We start from the raw sequence: 23,151 nt of genomic DNA, 5'->3' as shown, positions 1-23,151 counted from the left end.
CATGATTTACGTCATGTTTAAAAATAGTTTTTAAATAAGTAATTTGGATAAAAATTATGCAATTCTAAAAATGCCATTATATGATGAGTTGACCTACCAGCTTAGCAAAACATATTCGCTAGTCTATTATATAAACATGTCTGTCTGAGGATGCAATTGAAAGCAAACTCCTAAATCAACACAACTTTTGATTCTTGTTGGGTTCTACTAAAAATGTACGTCTAAAAATGACGTACGATTATTGTACAACTAAATTGCCACTGCTGCTGATTAAAGCAACTTCGATGCAGGCTCATCAGCGTAAAATATAAAACAATCTTGTAATAAACAATAAAACGAATTTACTCAGAAGTCTTGAGAGGTTATTTTTGGCAAATATCTTTTTTAAGTTCATACCTATAAAGATATTTACCAAAGAAAACTCCTGATTTTTATTAAATACTAGCATGGGTGGCCGGCGTTGCCCGGGTGTTTGGAGGTGTATGCTGAGCAAAAAAAAAAAAAAAAAAAAAAAAAAAGGTCAATTTTTTTAACTTTGACCCCTATTTTGACCCCTTAAATTTTGTTTTGGACCCAATTCGAGTTATTAAGTTATATCCATATCTAAGGAACCTATATCTAAAATTTCAAGTGTTTAGACCCAAAATTGTTGGAGGAGTTTGGTAGAGTTCTCAAAGGTCAAATCGTTGAACTTTGACCCCTAACAGTCAAATTTCTGGACGAAAACCAATCACATAGATTTTCCCAAATCTCAGTACCTTGTATATCAAATTTCGAGTCTGTAGACTAAAACTTGACAGAGTTATTGCATAGGGAAATGTACACAGACAGACACACAGACAGACACACAGACAGACACACAGACACGTTCACTTTTATAGATATATAGATTCCCTCTTATATGAGCGATCTACTAAGTCCGTCAACGCAAAAAATGTTATTTAAATAAACAAAAAACGACTTAGTCACAGTCGCAATTATTTTTGGCAAATTTTTAAAGATTGAGACTTGTTTTTTTCAATTCAGTAGGCCATTTTTTAAAAATTTTTTGTAAAATAAATAAATAAACAAATTTATTTCTTTATTATTGAAATAAAAAGAAAACGAATTTAGTCAAAGTCACAACTTTCAGCCAAGAGTTTTTTGGGTTTTTTTCAAATAAAATTTTACAAGTGACCTTTTTTTTAAAATTTGAATTTTGTAACACAATAGCAATGTAACACTAGAAAATCTTTTTAAAAAGATAAACCCCTGAAGACTGAAGCAATGTTTCCAATCCCATGTGCCTCTTTCGAGAGAACTAGTTTTCCCTACATTTAAAACATTAGTGTCTAACTGCTTTCATGCAGAGGCAAGTAAATAATTATTATTTAAAAAAATTATTTTCGTTTTTTTCTTTAAATAATATTGCATAAAGTTCCATTTTATGATTATGATAACACGAGTGATTCATTTCTCAGAAAAAAAAAGGTCAATGTGCACTGCTTGTCCAACCTGCAAAGGGTGTTTATTTCGAAAGCCGTGGGGGAGCTTGAAAATAAGAAAATGCCTTTTGGAATTACCCCCCCCCCCCACAACCTCCTTATGTTAAGAACAGCTTTCAAAATAAACACTCCTAACCTCCTCATGTTAAGAATGGCTTTCGGAATAAATACCCTTTTCAGGTTGGACAAGTAGCACACATTGACCAAAAATAAGCAAAGGAAATCATTTTTTAAAGTTTTCTCAAACATTTTTTAAATTTATATTATCGACTACTGCCAGTTTTTTGTTTGTTTACTTTCTGGCTTAAAAGAGAATATTAAAAAAATAAAATAAAACTAAGAAACGACTTCTTTATTTTTTTTACAAAGATTTTTAATGGAAAAAAAAAACGGAAAAAAAGTAGCACACAGAATTAGAAAAAATAATATTTAAAAAAAATTTGAATCTAAAAATATATTTGCCAAAAATAACCTCTCGATTGAAATTTGTGAATAAAATCATTTTATTATTTATGATATTTTGCACTGAAAAAAAAACAGTATCAAGTCCGTGTAAAAGTTGCTTTATTAGCAAAACAATAGCAGGAGCAAATAATCGTACATAATTAGTCGTACAATTTTAGTAAACCTCCTTATGTACGATAAAAACCCGACACAACTAAATGTCCTATTCGGCTGCTGCTGATTCAAGCAACTTTACACATTGTTTTCATATGACAAACAGCAGGAGCAGCCAGTTGTACAATGATCAGAAATAATTTGGTACATATTTAGTAAAACCGATTCTTGTCCCAAATTCCCCCTACACTAAAAAGTAAAAATAAAGAAAAATCTGTATGTTGTAGGTACCCATGATTAAACGAAAATATCATCTTATAAAATTTGCGTAAATTGATCAAGTAGTTTTATTTTTATAAAGGAAAATCATTTTTAAGTGATTAATGGGAATTTATAAGCATTACAACGTAAATCTAATAAGTATGAATTTTTGATGAGTTATCTCACTTTGTTTGTGAAAATTTTTCAAAATGGCAGAGGAGAAATGTTAAAACAATGCAGATTGTAAAGATTTTGCTTTTAGCAAAATGATGAAAAAAAATCTTTAAATTTATCATTTATCATAATAAAATTCATCATTTTGCTTAATAGCAAAATGATGAATGTTATTAAACCTTTACAATCTGCATTGTTTACTAAAATAAAAATGTTTGGAATCTTTTTATTTTTAAACTTTGCCTGCAAATAAAACTATGTATGTTTTAAGGTAAAAACTTCATATAATTTAAAAACATTTATTTTTTTTATAACAAAAATTCTATGATGACAAAGTTACAAGTATGTATATACACTATATTGTTTTGAACAAAAAAAAAAAAAAAAAAAAAAAAAAAAATGTAGTATTGTAGCAAAATGTGCCCGTTTAATTGTTGTCCATTCTGGAGTGCCTCAAATCTATTTGATCCAAGATGGATTTCATTTTAGTAAACTATCTTCCCTTAAAATGATTTTTTTTTTTTCAATTAAAATTCATCAAAGGACAAATGTTATAGATTTAATGGCAAAATCTGCATCGTTTACAAAATAAAGAAAACATATCATACTCTCTCCAAATAATTTTTTCACATGTTTGACAATAGAACTTGTTGGTTGTTTTGGTTGTTTTTGTTTTACAGCACATCAACCCATCCAAAGAATCCAAACGAATCCAAAGATTTTGAAGAAAAATGTTTTTAGTAAAATATATTTGTTGTTTTCAAGTCGGTTTCTATTTAACTCATAGTTGGGACCCTAACAGGTACTACCACTCCGGGTCAGAGTGGACCTGGGAGCAATGGCAATTAAAGGGTGGCTCCACATTCCAAAAAGCCCGCAAGCTGGGGCCTCACCACTGGATATAGTTTAAGATCATATCCAGGACCATAACAGAACTTGTATACAGGAGAGGGGAATTCTATTATGTCAACATATGTGGATTAATAAGTTGTACTGAAATATTTACTAAGGGTACCTTTAGAGCTACATTTTTTGTGTGTTAGAAGTTGGTATCGTCCTCCTACATAGAGCGCCTGATATTTCTAAATAATCACTAACCCATTTGGTCTTGATTAGGCTCAACATCGCTTAACTTAGGTGATCTAATGCTGTAAAATGTCCATAAAATATTCAAGGAACAAATTTTGGTGCTTGCTTCCATTAATACACAAATAAAATATGTCCGTTAAAAATAAAATAACAGGAAAACTATTTGACATACTTGCATATCAAGCAAAAGTATTGATGTACATATAAAAATTACAGAAAAATATCAATGAGAATTTTAGTAAATAAAAAGGATTTTTTTCTAATATGTCTGATTCTACGTTGAACTGACTCCATTTTGTGCCATTAGATAGACTTATTTCCCATTTCATTGTTATGTAACGCTTCTAGATTAAAGACACAAAAACGGACATATTTCACTTGTATATTGATGTAAAAAAAAGCACCTGAATTTTTTAGGATTACAGGACAAAGGTTGTAAATAGGAAATGTAAATTGCCTGTAAACTTTAGGTTATAGTCAGCTAACATACTTCCTAACTTCCGGTGTGGCTGCTACCAGAAGCAGTGACAAAGCAAATCAGTTCCTTCACTTTTATTGTTCTTCAGTATTTCTATTATGAAGCAATTGTTTGGAATAAAATATAAGAAAAGGACATTATCGAAAAGTATACAATAAAAATTAACAAAATTATAAAAAGATAAAAATAACACAATTATTCTTTATTTGTACTTTTAATAACCAAATAAAAAAACAAGTTTTATTTTATTTGAAATTTTATAAAAAACTTATTTTTGTAATTTCATAAGCATATTTCTATGCTTATGAAATTACAAAAATAAGTTTTTTTTAATTTAAAAAACAACATTTTTGTATTTGAATTTATATATGTTTAGGAAAAGATAGAAATAAAATTATTAAAATCAAAATGACAAAATTTCAAACATAATAATAAAAAAATGGTATCCAACACATAATATTTTCCAAAAACTTTTTTTTTATATTTTAAAAAGTGTTTTCAATAATTCTTAAAAAAAAAAAATAAATGAGTGCAAAAAGTGTCTTCCGTAATTCGTAAAAACAAAAATAAAACTAATTTCAATAATTCTTGATTAAAATAAGATTGAAAAACTTTTCAATAAAAAAAGATGGGAAAAATGTAATAAAAAAAAAAAAAAGAGTACATGCACAAGGGAGATATAGGCGTGAGAGAAAAAGCGAAGGAACTGATTTACTTTTTCACCACTTCTGGTAGTGATATGCCAGAAGTTAGGAAGTATGTTAGCTGACTATAACCAACTTTTAACTGAACGAAATTTCATATTTAAAAAGAATATAGGACTTCCCTAAAGTTTAGTCCTTCATTACCATGGTATATTGCATCTGATCACTCTTGATTTTATGTTGAAGATAGACAAATGGGGAATCAAATTCAAGAAAACTAAAATCGTGTCCCCTTTTAAGGGAAAAACTTGAGCATTTGTTTAACCCATAAAAAAGGAAGTCTGTATTTATTTATATTAATGCTCAAAAATGAAATATAGCAGTTCACAATATAAAACAGGAAAACTTATGAAATATACTTATCAGTGAAAATTATTAGCATACACCAAAAATTATGGAAAATTAGTGAGTAGAATTTTAATAAAAATTGGTGTTTGTTCAGAATTTTACCTATATCAAAAAACAAAAATACAGAAATTATGTATGTATGTACCTATCATGGAATGAAAATGTCCTTAAAAAAAATCACATAAATTGACCGAGTAGTTTTTTATTAACTAAGAAAATCAAATTTTATGAGGAAAAAATGATGGACTGACTCGCTCCGCTATCTTGAATAAATAAAGGGTTACCTCCCCTTAACAACCACTGTAGAAATAGAGATCAAAGTCAGCCTCGTCATGACTATGGCTTACTATTAATCACTAAACTTGGCCTTTTGGCCAAGACACTTTAGTCACAAAGACCCTGAACCCTTCCTCTCCCCAATTTCTTATAGGGCCTTGTGCCTAATTTTGTTGTTTGAAAATCTTTTGTTTTTTTTTGTTTTTTTTTACTTAATTGTATTTACAAAATTTTAAAAGCAATAAAATATATAAACAAGATCAAAGTGTACTATCTGTTCTTCAGATGCGGCACTTCTATTTCTTGTTCTCTTTCAGTGGAGGAGAAACACTTCACGACTGAGACAATTTTTATTTCTGTAGCTTTTCTCCCCATTAAAAAACGACCCTGGTGTCTAACTCTGCCCGTGGGGAGGCATTGTAAATAGGTACTATTAATCACTAAAAATCGTAAAAAATTATTTTTTTTTACACAAAAAAAAACTTCATTAATTTACGTAATTTTTGGAATATGATCTTTTCAATCCATGAATGAGTACGTACATGATCTGTATTTTTGCTTTTTAATTTACTATTCGGAGACTACAAACAACAAGCCAGTGAGTTGTCTTTATTTTAGAAGGGAGATAATCTTCTGCAAAACGTTGGCTTGCCAGGAATGTCGTTTGGTGTTTATAGACTCCGAATAGTTATATTCATTTTTTTTTTTTTAGAATTCTACTTGATTATTTTCCATAATTTTTGGTATACACTAACATTTTTGACTGATAAGTAAATCTATAAGTTTTTTGTTTTTTTTGTTATTTTATTTTGCACTGCCATATTTCATTTGAGTAACAATAAAAATAAGCACAAAAAAACCCATTTCTTTTTATATTAATAGGAACACAATTTGATACTATAAAGCAATTCTTATTAAAACCAGGTTTCTGTCATTATATTCAGTTTATCATTCACTTCATATGGCATGAATTAGATAACTTTTAGAAATTCTAAATTAACCTATCTCCGGCCAGGTATTTATTTATCCCTCTTTCAACCGTCATGCTAAACATTTTAAATTGTTGTTTCTTATATTTGTGTTTACTCTCTATCTCTCATTTCCAATTTCTCTCTCTTCTATTCCCCCTGCTTTTCTTTTTGTTTCACTACTATTCTCTCTCTCTCTCTCCAGGTTTTTATTCATCCTTCTTTCTTTCAAAAAAGTTTCACTAATATTTTCATTTGTTGAGTATTGTGGTTCATTTAATTTATTAAAGAAAAAAGAAATAATAAAAATAATAATGCTTTTGTGTTACCAATGTGTACAGAACAGGAGACTTTATTGGTTTGGTCACATTAAAAGAATGGATAAGAGTTCTTAGATTAATAGATATAGAACAGTTGAGGTAGCTGATTTTGTACAAAGGAGAAGGCCATGGAAAACTTGGGAGAAAGTGATAAGGATGGATTTGAGGGAAAGGGGGATAAATAAAGACCTGGCCAGAGATAGGTTAGTTTGGAAGTCAAATTTTTTTTAAAACTGTTCAATGGATGCTAGCACGTGAAACCGAATATGATGATTGAAGAATGGATGAGAGTTCTTCATTTGGTTGATGTAAAACAGCTGAGGTAGCAGATTCAGTTCACAGGGGAAGATCAAGTAAAACATGGGAAGATGTATAGTTTGGTTATTTTGTTTTATAGCATATCAACCCTTTTCTGCTTTTATTAGTAAAATAGATAAATAATATATATTTGTTTACATCTAAAAAAAATATGGCCCATCTTTCTAAGGGAAAACTACCCTTCCCCCATCCTATTTCCTAAGAAGAATACACTAATACCAAATATTTAATTATTGTTAAAAAAATAAAAATAAAAAAAATCAACATAGCCCTGTTCAGGTTATTTATGCCGAATCCAGTAATTTTGGAGAAAGTTTTTATGCTTCAAGTTCTTTATATCTTCAATTATTAATTCACAGTGTTTGGTTTCGTTTGGTTGTTTTTGTTTCTGGCTTTGCAGAACATAATTGAGTTTTGAAAAGAGATGAAAAAGAAATATGCTAATGTACAATGCATTTGAGCTAGGAAGCCAATATCTTCAGACAGCCTGACCTGGTAGCACAAGAAAACATGGGAGGAAGTAATAAGGACCGATTTGAGAAAAAAGAGGAATAATAAAAGACCTGGCCAAAGGTAGGTTAGTTTAGAAGTTAATTGCTTAAAGCTGTTCAACACAATCCATCATGTAAAATAGATGTTAGCCTAAATATGATGATATCTTGTACAAAATTTAGAAAAAAATGATTGAATAAACAAACTGCTTGAATAACAATTTATTTCAGGTTTTTAATGAAAAACGTGATATGAATTAAATAATACAAAAAGTATCGATTTATGTAACGTACCTGATGGAAATTTTGGAGAACCTCTGAGACGGATATTTCTCTGCTCAAAAAATTTGAATACGGTATAGAAGAGCATCTGATCATCACAGTTAAGGGCAGCTTCAAGGAATTTACGCGCGGACACTGTGTCAATGATGCCAATACTTCGAATGAACCTGGAAAATTGAAAAGATTCATCATCAGATTAAATAGAGAAGTAGAAATGGCCTTTTTAGTGATATACAATATGGTTTCCGTTCTGCCAGATCTACAGCAGATGTGCTAACAGTTCATTCACACCTCTCCTCTCTCTATAATAGGATTAGTGAATCTCTTGACAAAGGCTTCCTCTCTAGGGCAATTGCTCTTGACATATCAAACGCCTTTGATAAGGTATGGCATAAGAGCCTACTTCACAAGATTTCCCGCTACAGTATAACTGGAAATGTTTTCTCAATTATTAAATCATTTTTCTCTGATAGGCTCATAAGAGTAGTGGTTGATGGGCAGAAATCAGAGGCCCTCAGTATTAATGCTGGAGTCCCTCAGGGGTCCATCCTGGGCCCAACTCTCTTCCTGATCTACATCAATGATCTCCCAAAACACATACTTAAATCATTCGTTGACATCTATGCTGATGACACGACCATCTATGGCAACACATCAAAGGCCATAAATGACAAAGTTCTCTCTGATTTTTTCTCCTCTGATCTCGAGCGGATGGTACAGTAGGGGAAGAGGTGGCTGGTTACTTTTAATGCATCTAAAACCAAGCTCCTATCTTTACATCATCAATGCTCTGATCCCCATCTGGCATCAATTGAAATGGATGGCTCTCGTCTAGGGGAAGCCCCATGTTTTGACAAGCTCCTGGGTTTGACCTTTACTCCTAACCTGAAATGGAACACGCACATCAAGGTCGCTGGAAAAATGGTAGGATCCTTCTACCGCTCCAGAAGATATCTCACTGCTGATGCAATTCTCTATCTATATAAAAACCAAGTACGTCCAAGGATGGAGTATTGCTGCCCCATCTGATAAAAACAGCCTATCCTGCCTTGTCAAAGTACAAAATAGGCTTAGTGGGGGATGCCCTTTTCTCTTCCCTGCAACCTCTCTCCCACAGAAGAGACATTGCGAGCTGTCTTTGTTTTATTGTTACTTCCATGGCAAGTGCTCGTCTGAGCTCCAATCCCCGCCCCCTCGTCAGTCTTTCACGAAAAACACCCGTCTAGCTGAAATCACTGTCAAAACTTTTCCCTACTCTTTATCTGTGCCAAAACCAAAATGCAGATTCCATGAACAAAGCTCCTTTCTTAGAAGTGCACGCCTGTGGACCTCGGTTCCGTTTGCCTGTTTCCCACCTGACTACAACCTGGATGTCTTCAAGTTCAACATAAACAAATTCCTGATGAACTGCCCCCTTAAGTAAGGCACTTTATCAAATCTCAACACTAACGTACTGTACACACAATAACCCTTATCCCTGAGTGGCTTCCGGGCCTTGATAAGTGGTGACCACCTTGTAAAAAAAAAAAAAAAAAAAAAAAAAAATCACTAATAAACAATAACATGCTAATTAAAGCTGACACTATTAACGAGTGGAATGAGATCAAAATATGGGGATGCCACTAATTCAGGAAGAACTGGGATAAAATTGAAGGGTTGAGGAGTCCAAGAAAAACATTTGTAGTTAAATGAAAGAAATAAGAATTTGTAATTTTACAGACTCCTATAATCAGGTCAGGTTTTTTTAAGGACTAGAATTAAAAATCAAGTGCTTATGCATTTATGTTACCTGTGCTATGTTTTAAAATTATATTTTCAAGTTAAATTCGAGTTTTATATCTTTCTTGATTAAATTGTTAGATGAAAGTACAGAATAGTTACAAGACTCCCTCGCCTCCCTATGTCAACATTGGATTTCTAATAACATTATTATTTCAGCACGGTAACATAAGTGCATAAGTACAAAGACTCGTTTTCAGAGCCCTCCAAAAACAATAAATAGATAAAAATAATAAATAAATAAGTTAAAAAAAAAAACGATTGAAGACATAATAATGATAAAAAAAATAAAAAGAAAATCGATAATAACAATAAATAAATAACAATTCTATAAAATTACTAAATAATTAATTATGGATGAATTCATTAGCTGTTTATGAAATGAATATGCAAATTAAGAAGGTCCTTCGTTTAATGTTACCTGAGAGCTGGCAGTAGTTGTTGCTTGGATAGCAAAACTTCAATAATTTCTTCGTTGGCTGTTGATAATCTCTACAAAAAAAAAATTAAAGAAACTTTTATAAAGAAAATAAATGAAATCCAAGATTATCCACCATCAGAAATTAGACTTTTTTGGGAATTCCCATTAATATTTCCCTTCTTTATTGGTGACAGCACAAAATGTAATGCTATTAAATGAGACGCAGATTGAAACCCATGATGCATGAAGATGAGTTTGGGGTCAAAATAAAAAGCAAAAGAACAAAGAATTGCTTAGAAAGAAATGACACATCAGAGACATTCCTTTGTTTATGACAGCAGCATGTGAAAAGTGTGCTTGATAAATGAATAGTATCATTTTAGAAATCTTTAAATAGAAATCAGATCATAGACATTTTTGATAGAGCTAACATTGGATGACGTAAACAAAGCTTATTTAACTAAATGACTTGGTTACCAGAGATAGAGGGAGTTTGACAGACAGGTACACCCATGGAGAAAAGGAGATAGTGTGACAAGACTAACAACAGTCTGAGATCTGTTTGTTCATTTGTAGATGAATAAAAGCCCCCTTTTTTATTAATTTATTTATTGCAGACTATTATCCTCATCTTTCTTAGTTGTTTTCACGACGTTTCAGCCAACTATTCCTCTGGCCTTTATCAGGTAGTAACCGTGACGGGATATGAACTTCGAATCTCCTAACTGCATTCTCAGCAATTACTGCCATCCATAGTTGTTGTCGTCTCACCATGTTTTGGCCTGTGGTGCAGTGGATAGAGACGTTGAATCTCTACAGTTCCAGGTGAGAATTGTCTGAAAATAGTGGTTTCAATCCTACCCAAAGCCAGCCAGAGGCTTACTTAGCCAATAGTGAGACAACCATAACTATGGAAGGCAGTAATTGCTGAGAATGTAGTTAGGAGATTCGGAGTTCCTATCCCATCGCGGTTATCACCTGACGAAGGGCAGAGGTATAGTTGGCCGAAACGTCGTGAAACAACAACTAAGAAAGATGAGGATAATAGTTCGCAATCTATATATATAAAAATCTAATTCTTGGGTCGTTCGTTATTAGTAGTCTAAATAATCACTGTACCCATGAGTGTTTTTATATATCTCTTTTTAATTATAGCATTATACCTCATTTTTCTTTAATAAATAGGTGGTTTTCTTTGTACCGATGGGCCATTTTTTTTATTTGGGGACAATTATTTATCACCGCCTGCCGTCACGTGACATCATTAAAACGATCTTTTAGTCTCACCACTACAGGCCGTTGGTCTAGCTTAATGTAAACAGAATGTGTTTACAATATTGGTAAATTTTCAATGTATTTAATCCCGTGATTATTGATAATGTAACCATGTGATTGAAATTTAATTTCATGTATAAACATTTTGAACCTCCCTTTACTTAAAAATTCACCAAAAAATCAGGAAATTAACCAAAATGAAATTTTCAGTATTTATAAAATAATGATCGCAGAATATAATGAACTAATTATTTTTACTTAAATCTTAGTGAAAATGTATTATTTTGTTTAAACAAAAAATACCTTTACTAAAGTTATGGCTTTCAGTAGTAAATAAAAACCGCAAGAATTTATTTTTACTTTTTTTTATATAAATAAAGCATTGTGATTTGTAACAATAAAAAAAAAAAATTTTTTACAGGAACATTACAAAAAAAGACCCTAAAGTCCGTATTAATGAATTCGATATAACTCAAAGAAAAATGAATTTCTCGAACTACCAATATTACCATTGAATTAAGCATTGTTTATTTAATATTTCCCCCCCCCCAAAAAAATAGTAAAACTACTTCTACTTTTTTTTTTTAAATTACAGATTTTGTATAATTTTTATATGCAAGATTTTAATAATTTCCTTGCTCGCAAGAATGTGAAACTTTTGGCGTAACATAATTTTTATATAATATTGGCCAATAATTAAAAATTAATTTAAAAACAGGAACATAGAAAAATAATTAAATTAAAAAATGGTAAAATTTATACAAACATTTACAATAGAAATGTATGGATGCCCGTTTGGGTAAAAAAAACCCCAAAAAACCAGCACCCCTCATGACGTCATTCTCAGACAGCTGTCTCAGATTTTGAGCCTCTGTATATTCCGTATTTCCAAAAGTATGGTTTGTTGTGCTTATGCGAAGGGAAAAACACTCGGTTGTGGGGCTAATTCAGCTATTTTTAGCACAAATAAGGTGGTTTTTTTTTAATTCAATATCTTAGGATTTTTACTAATTATCTTTAAAATAGACCTAGAAAACTAATATTTACCTCTAAAAGGATTTTTACAATGAATTTATTTAACTTATTTATCTGAATTGGTAAGCTCACCGTGAAAACATTTTTCATACCTTTTTTTTTTTTTCATGTGTATAAATATTTTTTTCCTTTGGAAAATTAAGTTTAGTCCTTAATCTTTCAAATACAATCAAAAAGTTGTCGGAAACCTACAAAAAAAGCTTATGATAAATCGGCTTTCAAAACTAGGTCCCCTATTCTTATTTGTTTATTTTTGCCCGTACCTAAAAAATGGATATTAGCAGCAAATCGACCATTGTGAATCATCTTTTTACTATTCGAGAAATTAAAGATTCAATTAGATTCTTATTTCAGTCACCTAAATTATTTAGGGTGAAATGAGTTTAGGAATATATATCCAAACCTAAATGAGTTTAGGAATATATATCCAAACCTAAATATTTTTTTTTACTTGAAAAAAAAATAAAAAATAAAAAAAATAACATTAATACACTAAGGTAAAATTTGCATAGAATGCTCTGCTTTATGGTTGTTGTAAAAATGGAACAGAAATTTGAATTTCATTCCCTTTTAAATTCGGTACATTTTTACATTACGTCCAACTCATCGTTCACATTCGACATGTCAACTTTTATAGGTTTTCGGGTATGCTGACAAGGTTAGGGGTGTCTATTCCAAAAGCTGTCCTTAACATGGGGTGGTTGGTGATGTCTATTGTGAGAGACATGGTAGATTGGAGTGTTTATTCGTTGTAAACGTACCTGACAACCTATAAATGTCGATATTTCCAATGTGAACGGTAAGTTGGACTTATGTAAAAAATAACAAAAAGATATACCAAACTGACTTTTTTTCGTTTAAAAATGGAATTATTTCCCTTTCGTTAATAACTTTTTTTTTTTTTTTTTTTTTTTAAATATTTTGTGTTTTATATATATATAAAGTACAACTGTTGAATGCTATTCTTTTGATTATATTCGTTTGGGGGGGCACAATTAAAAAAAAAGATTAAAACGGAGCAAAATTTAAGTTTCCGTTCCATTTTTACAACAACCATAAAACAGCACATATTCAGCAAGTTTTATCGTATATAATAAACATCTAGATCTACTTACATTATATTAGAAACCGAGCGACCCATAAAAATCTGGTGGCTGAGTGTCAAATCTGCTTAAATATTGAACAAAAAAAAAAAAAAAGAAAAAATAGAACCTCTCCCAAACATACTGGCAATAATTTGGTTTCGTCCTTCCTTGAGCGTTTCTAATAAGGGGGACTGATTTACTAGGATTTGTATTAGAAGCTGAGCACTTATTAAAATTATTTAATTGTTGAATTTTTTGCATTTTGGTTACATTTGCTAATTTTCAATCGCTGATAGCCCACTCAAAAAATTGAACAAAAGACGAAACTAAATTACTCATGCAGAATTTGACCCCCCTCCCATTTCAATTATGGTTAGGGTTCGACCGGCAATCACCGGATTCAACCGAGCGTTGTTCAAATGTTGAAACACTACATCAACATTTTATTTATTTTTTTGTATAATTAATTAATGATGGGAGTATTTTTTCTGTTTATTTTCTTAACATCTGTTGACAAAAAAATAATTTGTACATTCTCTTGCAAAAAAAAAAAAAAACTTCTCTATACTTTCACCTAACTATTTAGTGTTCATATAAAGCATTCATCTGTCCTTTTTATATTGAAAATTCCGTTTTCAAAAAGGAACATTTACTGCCAAATTTCTTAAAAAAAAAAAAAAAAAAAAAAAAAAAGTGCAAGTTTTCCTGACAAAAAAAAAAAAAAAAAAAAAAACTTTCACCTAACAATTTATGATAAAAAAATGAATCTTTTTTTGGGGGGAAAAGCCCCCAACTTTTATTGATAAAAAAAAATTGCAAAAAATAATAAAAGTAAATAAACAATACAAAATGCAATTTTTCTTGAGAAATGTGTTCCATTTTAAAAAACTGAGCCACAACAACGTGTGGCCGGGTACAGCTAGTAAATAAATAAATAATACTCATCTCGATAATGAATTCCAATTGAATAATATATATACCCTCCTTTTTTTATAACAAAAATTCTGTCTTGTTTTTATGCCAATGGGAACAACTATGCTCTGACAAGGAACAAGTGAATGAATTTGAATTATTTACTTTGCATTCAAAACTTTTTTTTTCTCTTGCTATAGTAAGATTTACCTAGCATGTAACAATTAGGATATTCAATTTACTACTTCTCCAGGAAATATTAGGTAGCCTTGCTAGTTTCTAAATACATTTTAGAATAGTTGAAGAGAGAATAGTTTGGTTTGGTTGAAACAACCAAACCAAACCAAACCAGGTCATTTAATGCTGAATTCAGTAATTTTGAAAAATAATTGTTAAGCTTCAAGTTCTTGACATCTTTAAATATTTATTCATGGTGTTTGGTTTAGTTGTTTTGTAGAGGAAAATTGTTTTTGTTTTTGACTTTGTATAACATAATTGAGTTTTGCAAAGAGAAAGGAAAAAAAACAATAATATTAATGTTTGGAGCATTTTAGGTCAGGAAACCAGTATCTTCAGACAGCCTGATCTAGTAGCATCAGTTGAAAAGAGAATAAGAATTTCAGAAAGATGACATGGTCCCTAAGTGTCAGCAGTTGAGCTTTAATGTCAGCATGTCTAAAGATGCAGCAAACTTTTGTGAGTAAATTTGATAGTCATTCTAAATCTTTTACTATTGAATTTAAAAGAGATTTACATTCCTAAAAATAAAGAAAATAAAACTAAAAATAAAATTTAAGAAGAATAAAAAGTGAATCTTGGGTTTACTTTCAGCAACCTCATAACTCTCGCTTCCCTTATTTTGTTCTTTAGTCTTCAAATTCTATGAGCAATATTTCTGATAAAGGGGAAAGAATTGCTGTTTTCTTGGTCAGAATCTATCCATCTAATGCTTATTGTTGTCTAGTTTTTGACCTTGAAGATTTTTTTTAGCTGCTTACATCAAGTGGCTTCGTGTCTGGTGCAGAGCGATTTCCATAAAAAACACTCGGATTATTCCACTGTGATACTATCGATGTTCCTCTCCTCCTCAAAGTGTTAAGAATAATAAAAAAAAAAAACAGAAAAACTATAACAAAAAGAAGAAATAAAAGAAAGGTTCTTAGAAGTGAGCTTAGTAGAAAGACAATAGGGAGAAAGTTGTTTACCAAGGAACACAAAAGAAAACTAAAATAGGATTGTTAATCAAGGTGTGCTAGGTGACTAGGATAAAAAGTCTGCCATACACATCAATATATTTAGAGTTAGTTTATGGACAATTTTAGGAGTGACTGTGAATTTTGTGGTGATTTAGGGACAGTTTACGAACAATCTTAAGTTTGTAGTAGTTGAGGATAATTTCCAGTCTGGGACAGTTGAACGTAGGTTGTGACCTGGAGCAGATCGAGATGTGCTGATATCAACTGATGAACACGACCTCAACAAAAGACGTAGATGTGGACCTTAGCATTCAAAGAGTTGTTTCCCGCAATAGAATCACACACGTACACAGAGACTAACAGATATATATACAGCATGTGTTAGAGTCTTTTGTTTCTCTTGAGTTTGTGTTTTAAGTTAGTTTATTTTTTCATACTTGTGAACCTGTGTGTGCCCCTTCGTCAGCCGCCAATGTGAGAGATGAAGATACCGTCAGAAGAGAAGATGAAAGAGAAGAAAACCACTTGGAGACGGTGACGGGGTGCACCATCTTATTACACCACATCTCTTGAATTTAAATCCCATTTAATGGTCATCATCATTAAACATGCAATGAACAGGAATTACTAATATAATTATACGTCCATCACTAATGATGTTGAAAATAATATTGAAAGATAATAATCAGAAATCACAGGGAAAGAATATTTGGTTATGTGAAATAAACTTATTGCATTTTGACTTCCGTTTTCTGTTTAGCAGGTCTTGCCAGTGTATACCGAGGAAAAGTCCCTTCTGATTAATACTTATATAAACTCAGTTTAATTTTAAAAACTCTTCATAAAAAACTAGTCTTTACTTTGAAACGTTATTAGGTGAGATGCGGGTTAAAACCCAGGATGTCTGAAGACAGATTTGGGGTCAAAATAAAAAACAAAAAATCAAAGAATTATTTTAGAAATAAATGACAAAGCAGAGACATTCCTTTGTCCATGGCATCCGCAGATTAATAGCGTCTGTCTTAGAATTCCTTGTAGCTAAAAGGTGATTCAAGACAGATAGGAAAACACAGACATGGTGAAGGTTCACAATGCCAATTTATTAATCCCTAACCAATTTCCCAGGTGATTTGTCAGAGAATAGACTCCTTTGGCAGTTCCTATTAACATTTTGGTTGGTTACAGCAACAAATGTAATGTTATTAGGCAAGATGTGTGTTGGAAACTAGGATGTCTGAAAATGGATTTTTTTTTTACAAGACAGTCACCATTTATCAAGGCCCAAAGGCCAGTCATGGATAAGAGCGAATGAATGTAAGGTGACAGTTTAGTAATCGTTAATGGTATAGATTGGGTAGAATTTTGATTATTTGAGGGAATGGCTCAATAAGAATTTGTTTATATTAGACTTGAAAGCTACCATATTGTAATTGGCTGGGAAGCAGGCCTGTGGAACAGTGTTCCACAGGTGGCAGTTCTAGGAAAGAAGCTTTGTTCATGGAATCTGTGTTTAGATTTAAGCACAGATAGAGATTGGGGGAAATTGTTGATAGTGGTTGTAGCTAGTTGAGTGTATTTTGGTGAAATTTTGGCAAGGCGGGGAATCATAGAATGCAGCTCATGCGAGCACTTGCCATGAAAATAATGATAGAGCAGAGACAGGCTCGCAATGTCTATTCTCTGGGAAAGAGGTTGCAAGGAAAAGTAAAGGGCATCACCTGCAAGGTTTTGAAGCCGGTTTTTGATTCTATGAAGGCAAGATAGGGAACGTCATGCAGCTCCTGCCTAGATGTGGCAATAGTACTCCATTTTAGAACATCTTGGCTCTTATACAGATAGAAGATTGCATCGGTAGTGAGATACTTACTGGACTTGTCCCATCTTTATATTAACTTTTATTGGTCATGGTCATTAAACATGTAATGAACAAGAGTTACTAATAAAACGTTATTATAAGTGCATGAGTCTGGATGAGACAAATGGTATCGAGATACTACAAGGTGGAATGATAAATTTGTTGCATTAATGAAAACAATATTACACATTTATTTTAAAACTTTTATTGAAAAAAAATCGATTCAGGTAACTTGATTACGTAGTAGAGCTGACATCTATTCAATGTTTAGCCTCAATCACCGTCTCGACGATACGGATCTGGAATTGGGAGCATGCCTTTTCCTCAAGCGCCAGCAGGAGATAGGTGAATACTCAGCAGATGGCGGCGATCAGGTTGACTTTGGTGTTGTGGGAGGTCATGTTGGTGATGTTCTCAACGTACGACCAAACAAAGTTGTCTAGCTGGTTCAGGTCTGGGAGGAGAGGGAGACAGTGAGAGAAGGATACAAAGTCGTAGCACTCCTTCTGAAGCCAAGCCTGGGTCTCTTTGGATTTGTGGGCTGGCACAGAGTCCTGCTGCCACACCCAGGGTCTGTCAACGGCCACCTGATAGAACCAGAGGATCACCACACTCTTCAGCACATCTAGGTACTCTTTGGTGTTGACTTTTGAAGATGTGGCATGATGAGGCCCTCACTTGAAACCATGCCACAGACCATAACCATGGCTGATCCCTGTTATTCGTTGAACCGTCCGGATTTGCATTTTGAGGATGCTGGCAATGGTACTGTGATCGTAACTTGGATCGGTAGAGAGCACGAGTTGTACAGCGGCGCATCTCTGATCTCGCTCGTTGAACATTGTGTCACTTTCAGACATGATAGAAGACTTCTATCACTCTTAGGATTTGTACACAACTGGCTGACTAGTAGATGGTCTGCAACAAAAAAAGAACCCCCGTTTTCAACAAATGGAAATGGAATCATAGTGCAAAAATTTAATCATTCCATCCTGTAATACAACGAAATCACAAGGAGAGAATATTCACTGAATATTTTTTGCCTTTCTTCAGATGATATATCCATTAAGTGCCAATTTTTTTACATTATAATTTCCAATTTCAGAAACTCAAGATTAAAAAAAAACGAACAACAAAATTTGGTCTTCATCATATTACAGAAAAATGATGCATCAGTTCTTGTGCATGCCACTATTGCCATCTAAGTCTATTTCAAACATATTTTTTCTCTGTTAATATGTGATCTAGCTCAACCAACCAGAGTCCCTGGTATTTTCAATGCCTCTCCCCTAATTTATATAACAGATTTACACGTTTACATGCAGATAAATATTTGAATAAAAAAAATAGATCTAAGAACAACATACCTTCATCATGTCCAGAGCCAGCTGGTGTGAAGGAGTATAAACACTCTCTAAGGATAACATTAAACATGCCTGAAATAGAAATAATAATTAGTTATGTTATCTGTTAAATTCAAATATTTAAAATCTGACATTATATCTTAGAAAGAATTTTAAGCAAAGTAAAAAAAATATTTTGGTGACTGTGTAGTTAACAAAAAAAAAAAAAAACTTTTTTACAGCAAATAATTTGGTTCTTGCCCCAAATTCCCCTTATATTAAAAAACAAAAATAAAGAAAAATCTGTATGATGTACATACTCGTGACAAAACGAAAATATCACACTCCAAAAATCATTTAAATTGGTCAAGTAGTTTCATATTTAAATAAGAAAATCAAATTTCGTGAGTAGTTCAGAAGTGACTATCTTGTCTGCTATTTTGAAAAAAAATTTCAAGAAATCACTCAATAATAATTCATACTTACTAGGTTTATGTTTTAATACCTACAAATTCTCAATTGCTTAAACATAATTTTCTTTATAAAAGTAAAAGTACTTGATCAATTTATGTGATTTTTGGAATATGACATTTTCGTTTGGTCACAGATATGAACATCATACAGATTTTTGTTTTCTTTTTTTTGTTTTTTATAGGGTGAATTTAATCTTCTATCAGTTTGCATAGTTTTTTTCAATTCTGGAATTTTTTCTTAATGTTTATTTTTTCAGATTTTGTATCATTTTATAGAAAACTTGTGAAACTCGGGATTCAAGATGTTTTTTTTTTCTACTTGACGTGAAGCTGTTATACGTTTGACAATGGAAAAATCCTAATACAACTAATAACTGTCAGCAATTGTCAAATGATAAAATTTTTGACCAATCTTTATGTTTTGGAATTTTTTAGATGAGAATCGATTATATATATACACACTAGCAGAGAGACCAGACATTGTGTGGGAATGATGATCAACGAATTTCACACTCCCATATTTTTATTATCATCAAAATCAGTGAAATCGCCAATTTTTAAATCAAATCAATGAGTTGATTGCACTAGTTAGGGACCCATCGCAGGGCACAGGGAGGAAGCTTCACATGCCTTCCCGTAGTGACTTAGTCCACAATAAATTCTAGAGAACCTACTATTGATTTTATAAAATTATTTTTTATATATAATGGCTTGTGATGTTAGGCTGTATAAGGTGTTAACTTTGGTCAAAATCGCCTGTCCCTTCTTTCTTCAGATTATTTTGATTGTTGAAACTTATGGAAGACATTCTGATATAAAACTTATCTAAGAACACTGCCAAAGTATTTTTGTGTGAAATTACATGAAAATCGACCAAACCGTTTTAGAGTCCATAGAGAACAAACTCAAACAAAAAATTCTTTTTTAATATATTAGTAATATGTTGTAATAAATAGTTATATATATATTAATATATTGTACATCTAAAAACAACAGGCTTAAGGCTCCTAAAATTCATACTAGAATTGCCTGCAGAGACTTTTGGCATAAAAGATATAGTACTAAGTAAAATTCAATTCTAAGTGATGCTATTCTGGAGGTTGAAGGTTCAATCCTCAGTGCAGATGATACTAAAAATACAATTGCAAATTCTTTAAGATTTCTACCCGGATCATGGCTGACAGAATAAGAGCATGCTTCCTCCATAGATTAAATAAATGGTTTTGTTTGAAATTCTGTATAGATTCCAGAGTTCAACAAAGTGATTCCAAAATTTGACAAGTTACATCTGAAGAAGGTTGGAGGTTACATTGGCCAAAACGTTGTGAAAATAACACTCAAGATGGAAACAGTGGTTCAAATTATACAAAAGATCTGTATATCTTAACTTAGCGAAACTGTTTTTAAGTTCTTTATTTCCACCTTATTGAACCTAAATTGTTGTCCATCTTGAAAAACATGTTACGTAAAAGTGACACCAACCAATGCGTAGATAATAAATCTTGCAATCAGTTAACACTCGTGAAAATTATATGGCGAAGTGGAAAAGTAAATTTTCTTGCGTTTAGTAACAGTTATTTGTTATCTATTGGTTTTTCTTCCTCCTTTTTTTGCTTGTTAAGTATACTGCAGAATTGCCAAAAATTTTTATGAAAACAAATTCATTGCTTTTATCAATCAGAAAAAAAAAAAAAATGTAAAAAAGATGCCTGGAGAAAACATCAAATGGTTCGGATTTGCAGATCAAAAGTGAACTTACTTGAAAGAAAACAAGAAATAATGTTTTAAAAATGAACAATTAAATGACAAATATTGGATCAAGTAAAGATTAGATACCCCGTAGCAGACGACAAAAATAGGCGAACAATTCAAGGGGCACCAGTTGTTCGACCTTGGCATTGCCACTAGTTGTTTCTAAACTTGTAAACAGGTCAAACAGCAGACACATTCAAATGTTCTCGAGCAAGATCTTTTAAAAATATATTTACAAAACTTTTAAAGATTTAAAAGAAAGTATATATTTACAAAACATTTTCTTTAATATTAAATATTTACAAAACTTTTAAGGATTAAAAAAACAAACTTCTTTCTATTTACACAAAACTTTTTGTGTAGGAACAAAACGAATGCAAATGCAACAAAATATATTTAAATAAATGGGTGTCTTTCTGAGTGCGTTTTGTGAATGTATTTACAGAACTTTAATAAAACTAATAATAGTAATAATTATAATTTTAATAAAAATAAAAAAAATAAAATGAATGCCCTATATTAATTGCAAAACATTAGAAACTGAAATTTTCAGACGCTAAACTTACTTGCACTTAATTTGTCTTTATGGAGAAGTAAGCAAATAGCAAGTTTTTTGTTTTTTTTAAATAAAAATTATAAAAAGATTTGTATCTTGTGATACTACACTTAATCTTTATAAAAATAAAATTTATAAAAGATATGTGAATAAAATATATTTTTTAAAATCTCGATTGTTTATACTTGTGATTTTATTATGCATAAAAATTGCCTCAGTTTAGAAGGATTTCTCCTTCACTGACCACCTACATACATCGCACTTTAAATAAATATTGAATTGTATTAAAAACGCACGAAGAAAGATATAAACACACACACACACACACACACACACACACACACACACACACACACACACACTGTACATAAAAATTAATCTTGGTCGCAAAAATCCGAACAAGTCAGTTATTTTATATTTGTTTCTGCCATAAAAAGTTTGATTATAATAATTTATTTCAATTTTTTTTTAAATTATGTATTTTTTAATTGACATCATCCGAAATTCTCAGTTATAACCTCGGTTTATTTATTTATTTGGTATTATTTTACGACCTGCCCCAGAGTAGTGTAAACACCCCAACCACCCCCTGTTAAGAATGGCTTTCAGAATAAACACCTCTCACCCTCCCTATGTTAAGAACGGCTTTTGAGGTTAGGGGCATTTATTCTGAAAGCCGTTCTTAATAGAGGGAGGTTGGAGTGGGGAACGTCGTAATAATTTACCATTTATTTATATTATTATTATTATTATTATTAATAGTTTTATAAAAAGTTCTGTAAATATATAAAAAGAACGTACTCAGAAAGACACCAATTTATTTAAATATATTTTGTTTAAATACGTTCGTTTTATTACTTACATTAAAAAGTTTTGCGTAAATAGAAAAAAGTTTTTTTTTTAATCCTTAAAAGTTTTGTAAATATATAATATTAAAGAAAATATTTTGTAAATATATATTTTTTCTTTGAAATCATTAAAAGTTTTGTAAATATATTTTTTAAAAAATCTTGCTCGTAAACATTCGAATATGTCTGCTATTTGACCTGTTTTACAAGTTTAGAAACAACTAACGACAATGTCAAGGTCGAATAACCGGTACCCCTTGAATTGTTCGCCTATTTTTGTCGTCTGTTATGGGGTATCTAATCTTTACTTGATCCCAAATATTTAATAATAAGAAAAAAGTATACACACTTGTTGGTCCCTTCGGAATTTCCTTTGCAGTTAGCACAAGATGTGATCTGAGTGATATGCTAGGGGTTACCACAATTATTTTGGTTGTAGTTTTTTTTACAGCATATCAACCCTTTTCAGGTTATTTAATGTTGAATCTGGTAATTTTGGAAAAAAGTTTTTACATTTTAAGTTCTTTATATCTTTAAATATTTATTCATGGTGTGTGTGTGTTTTTTTAGGGCAGTCCATGAGCTCCAGGGGATAATTTTTATTTATTAGGGTTTACACAATGGCCTTTGTTCTGTACAATTTTTGGATCCAACCATGAGAGCAGCTGCCAGCCGATAGACTGCCATAAGTTGACCCTAAGCATATATCCAGTCAATTACACCATTTAACCCATTACACCTAATAATCATACCTACTCTTAACTTAGTATATTACCACCAAGCCATAGTGGATTGTGATTTTATATTTTAGGGATGATGTTACAGATTATTTAGAAATTCATAAAATTTTAAACTTAAAATTTTAAAAAC

At 31.4% G+C, this 23,151-nt stretch overlaps 1 protein-coding gene across 3 annotated transcripts in view; it reads right to left on the bottom strand.

Moving 5' to 3' along the window:
- The window catches only part of LOC145279791 (regulator of MON1-CCZ1 complex-like), a 162,487-nt gene that overhangs the window by 2,190 nt on the left and 137,146 nt on the right, over window positions 1–23,151 (bottom strand). For all 3 annotated transcript variants that reach the window (XM_080131119.1, XM_080131118.1, XM_080131117.1), the window contains exons 19-21: window positions 18,677–18,745; window positions 9,952–10,022; window positions 7,764–7,918 (exon numbers count right to left, since the gene is read on the bottom strand). In XM_080131119.1, coding sequence (XP_079987245.1) covers window positions 7,764–7,918; window positions 9,952–10,022; window positions 18,677–18,745 — 295 coding nt within the window. The remainder of the gene's footprint in view (window positions 1–7,763; window positions 7,919–9,951; window positions 10,023–18,676; window positions 18,746–23,151) is intronic.

This window comes from Euprymna scolopes, chromosome 7 (assembly GCF_053919585.1).
Source record: "Euprymna scolopes isolate OS-2025 chromosome 7, ASM5391958v1, whole genome shotgun sequence".
NCBI classification, from domain to species: domain Eukaryota; kingdom Metazoa; phylum Mollusca; class Cephalopoda; order Sepiida; family Sepiolidae; genus Euprymna; species Euprymna scolopes.
The sequence above is the reverse complement of the archived record's forward strand: the minus strand, read 5'-3'. Positions and strand labels throughout refer to the sequence as shown.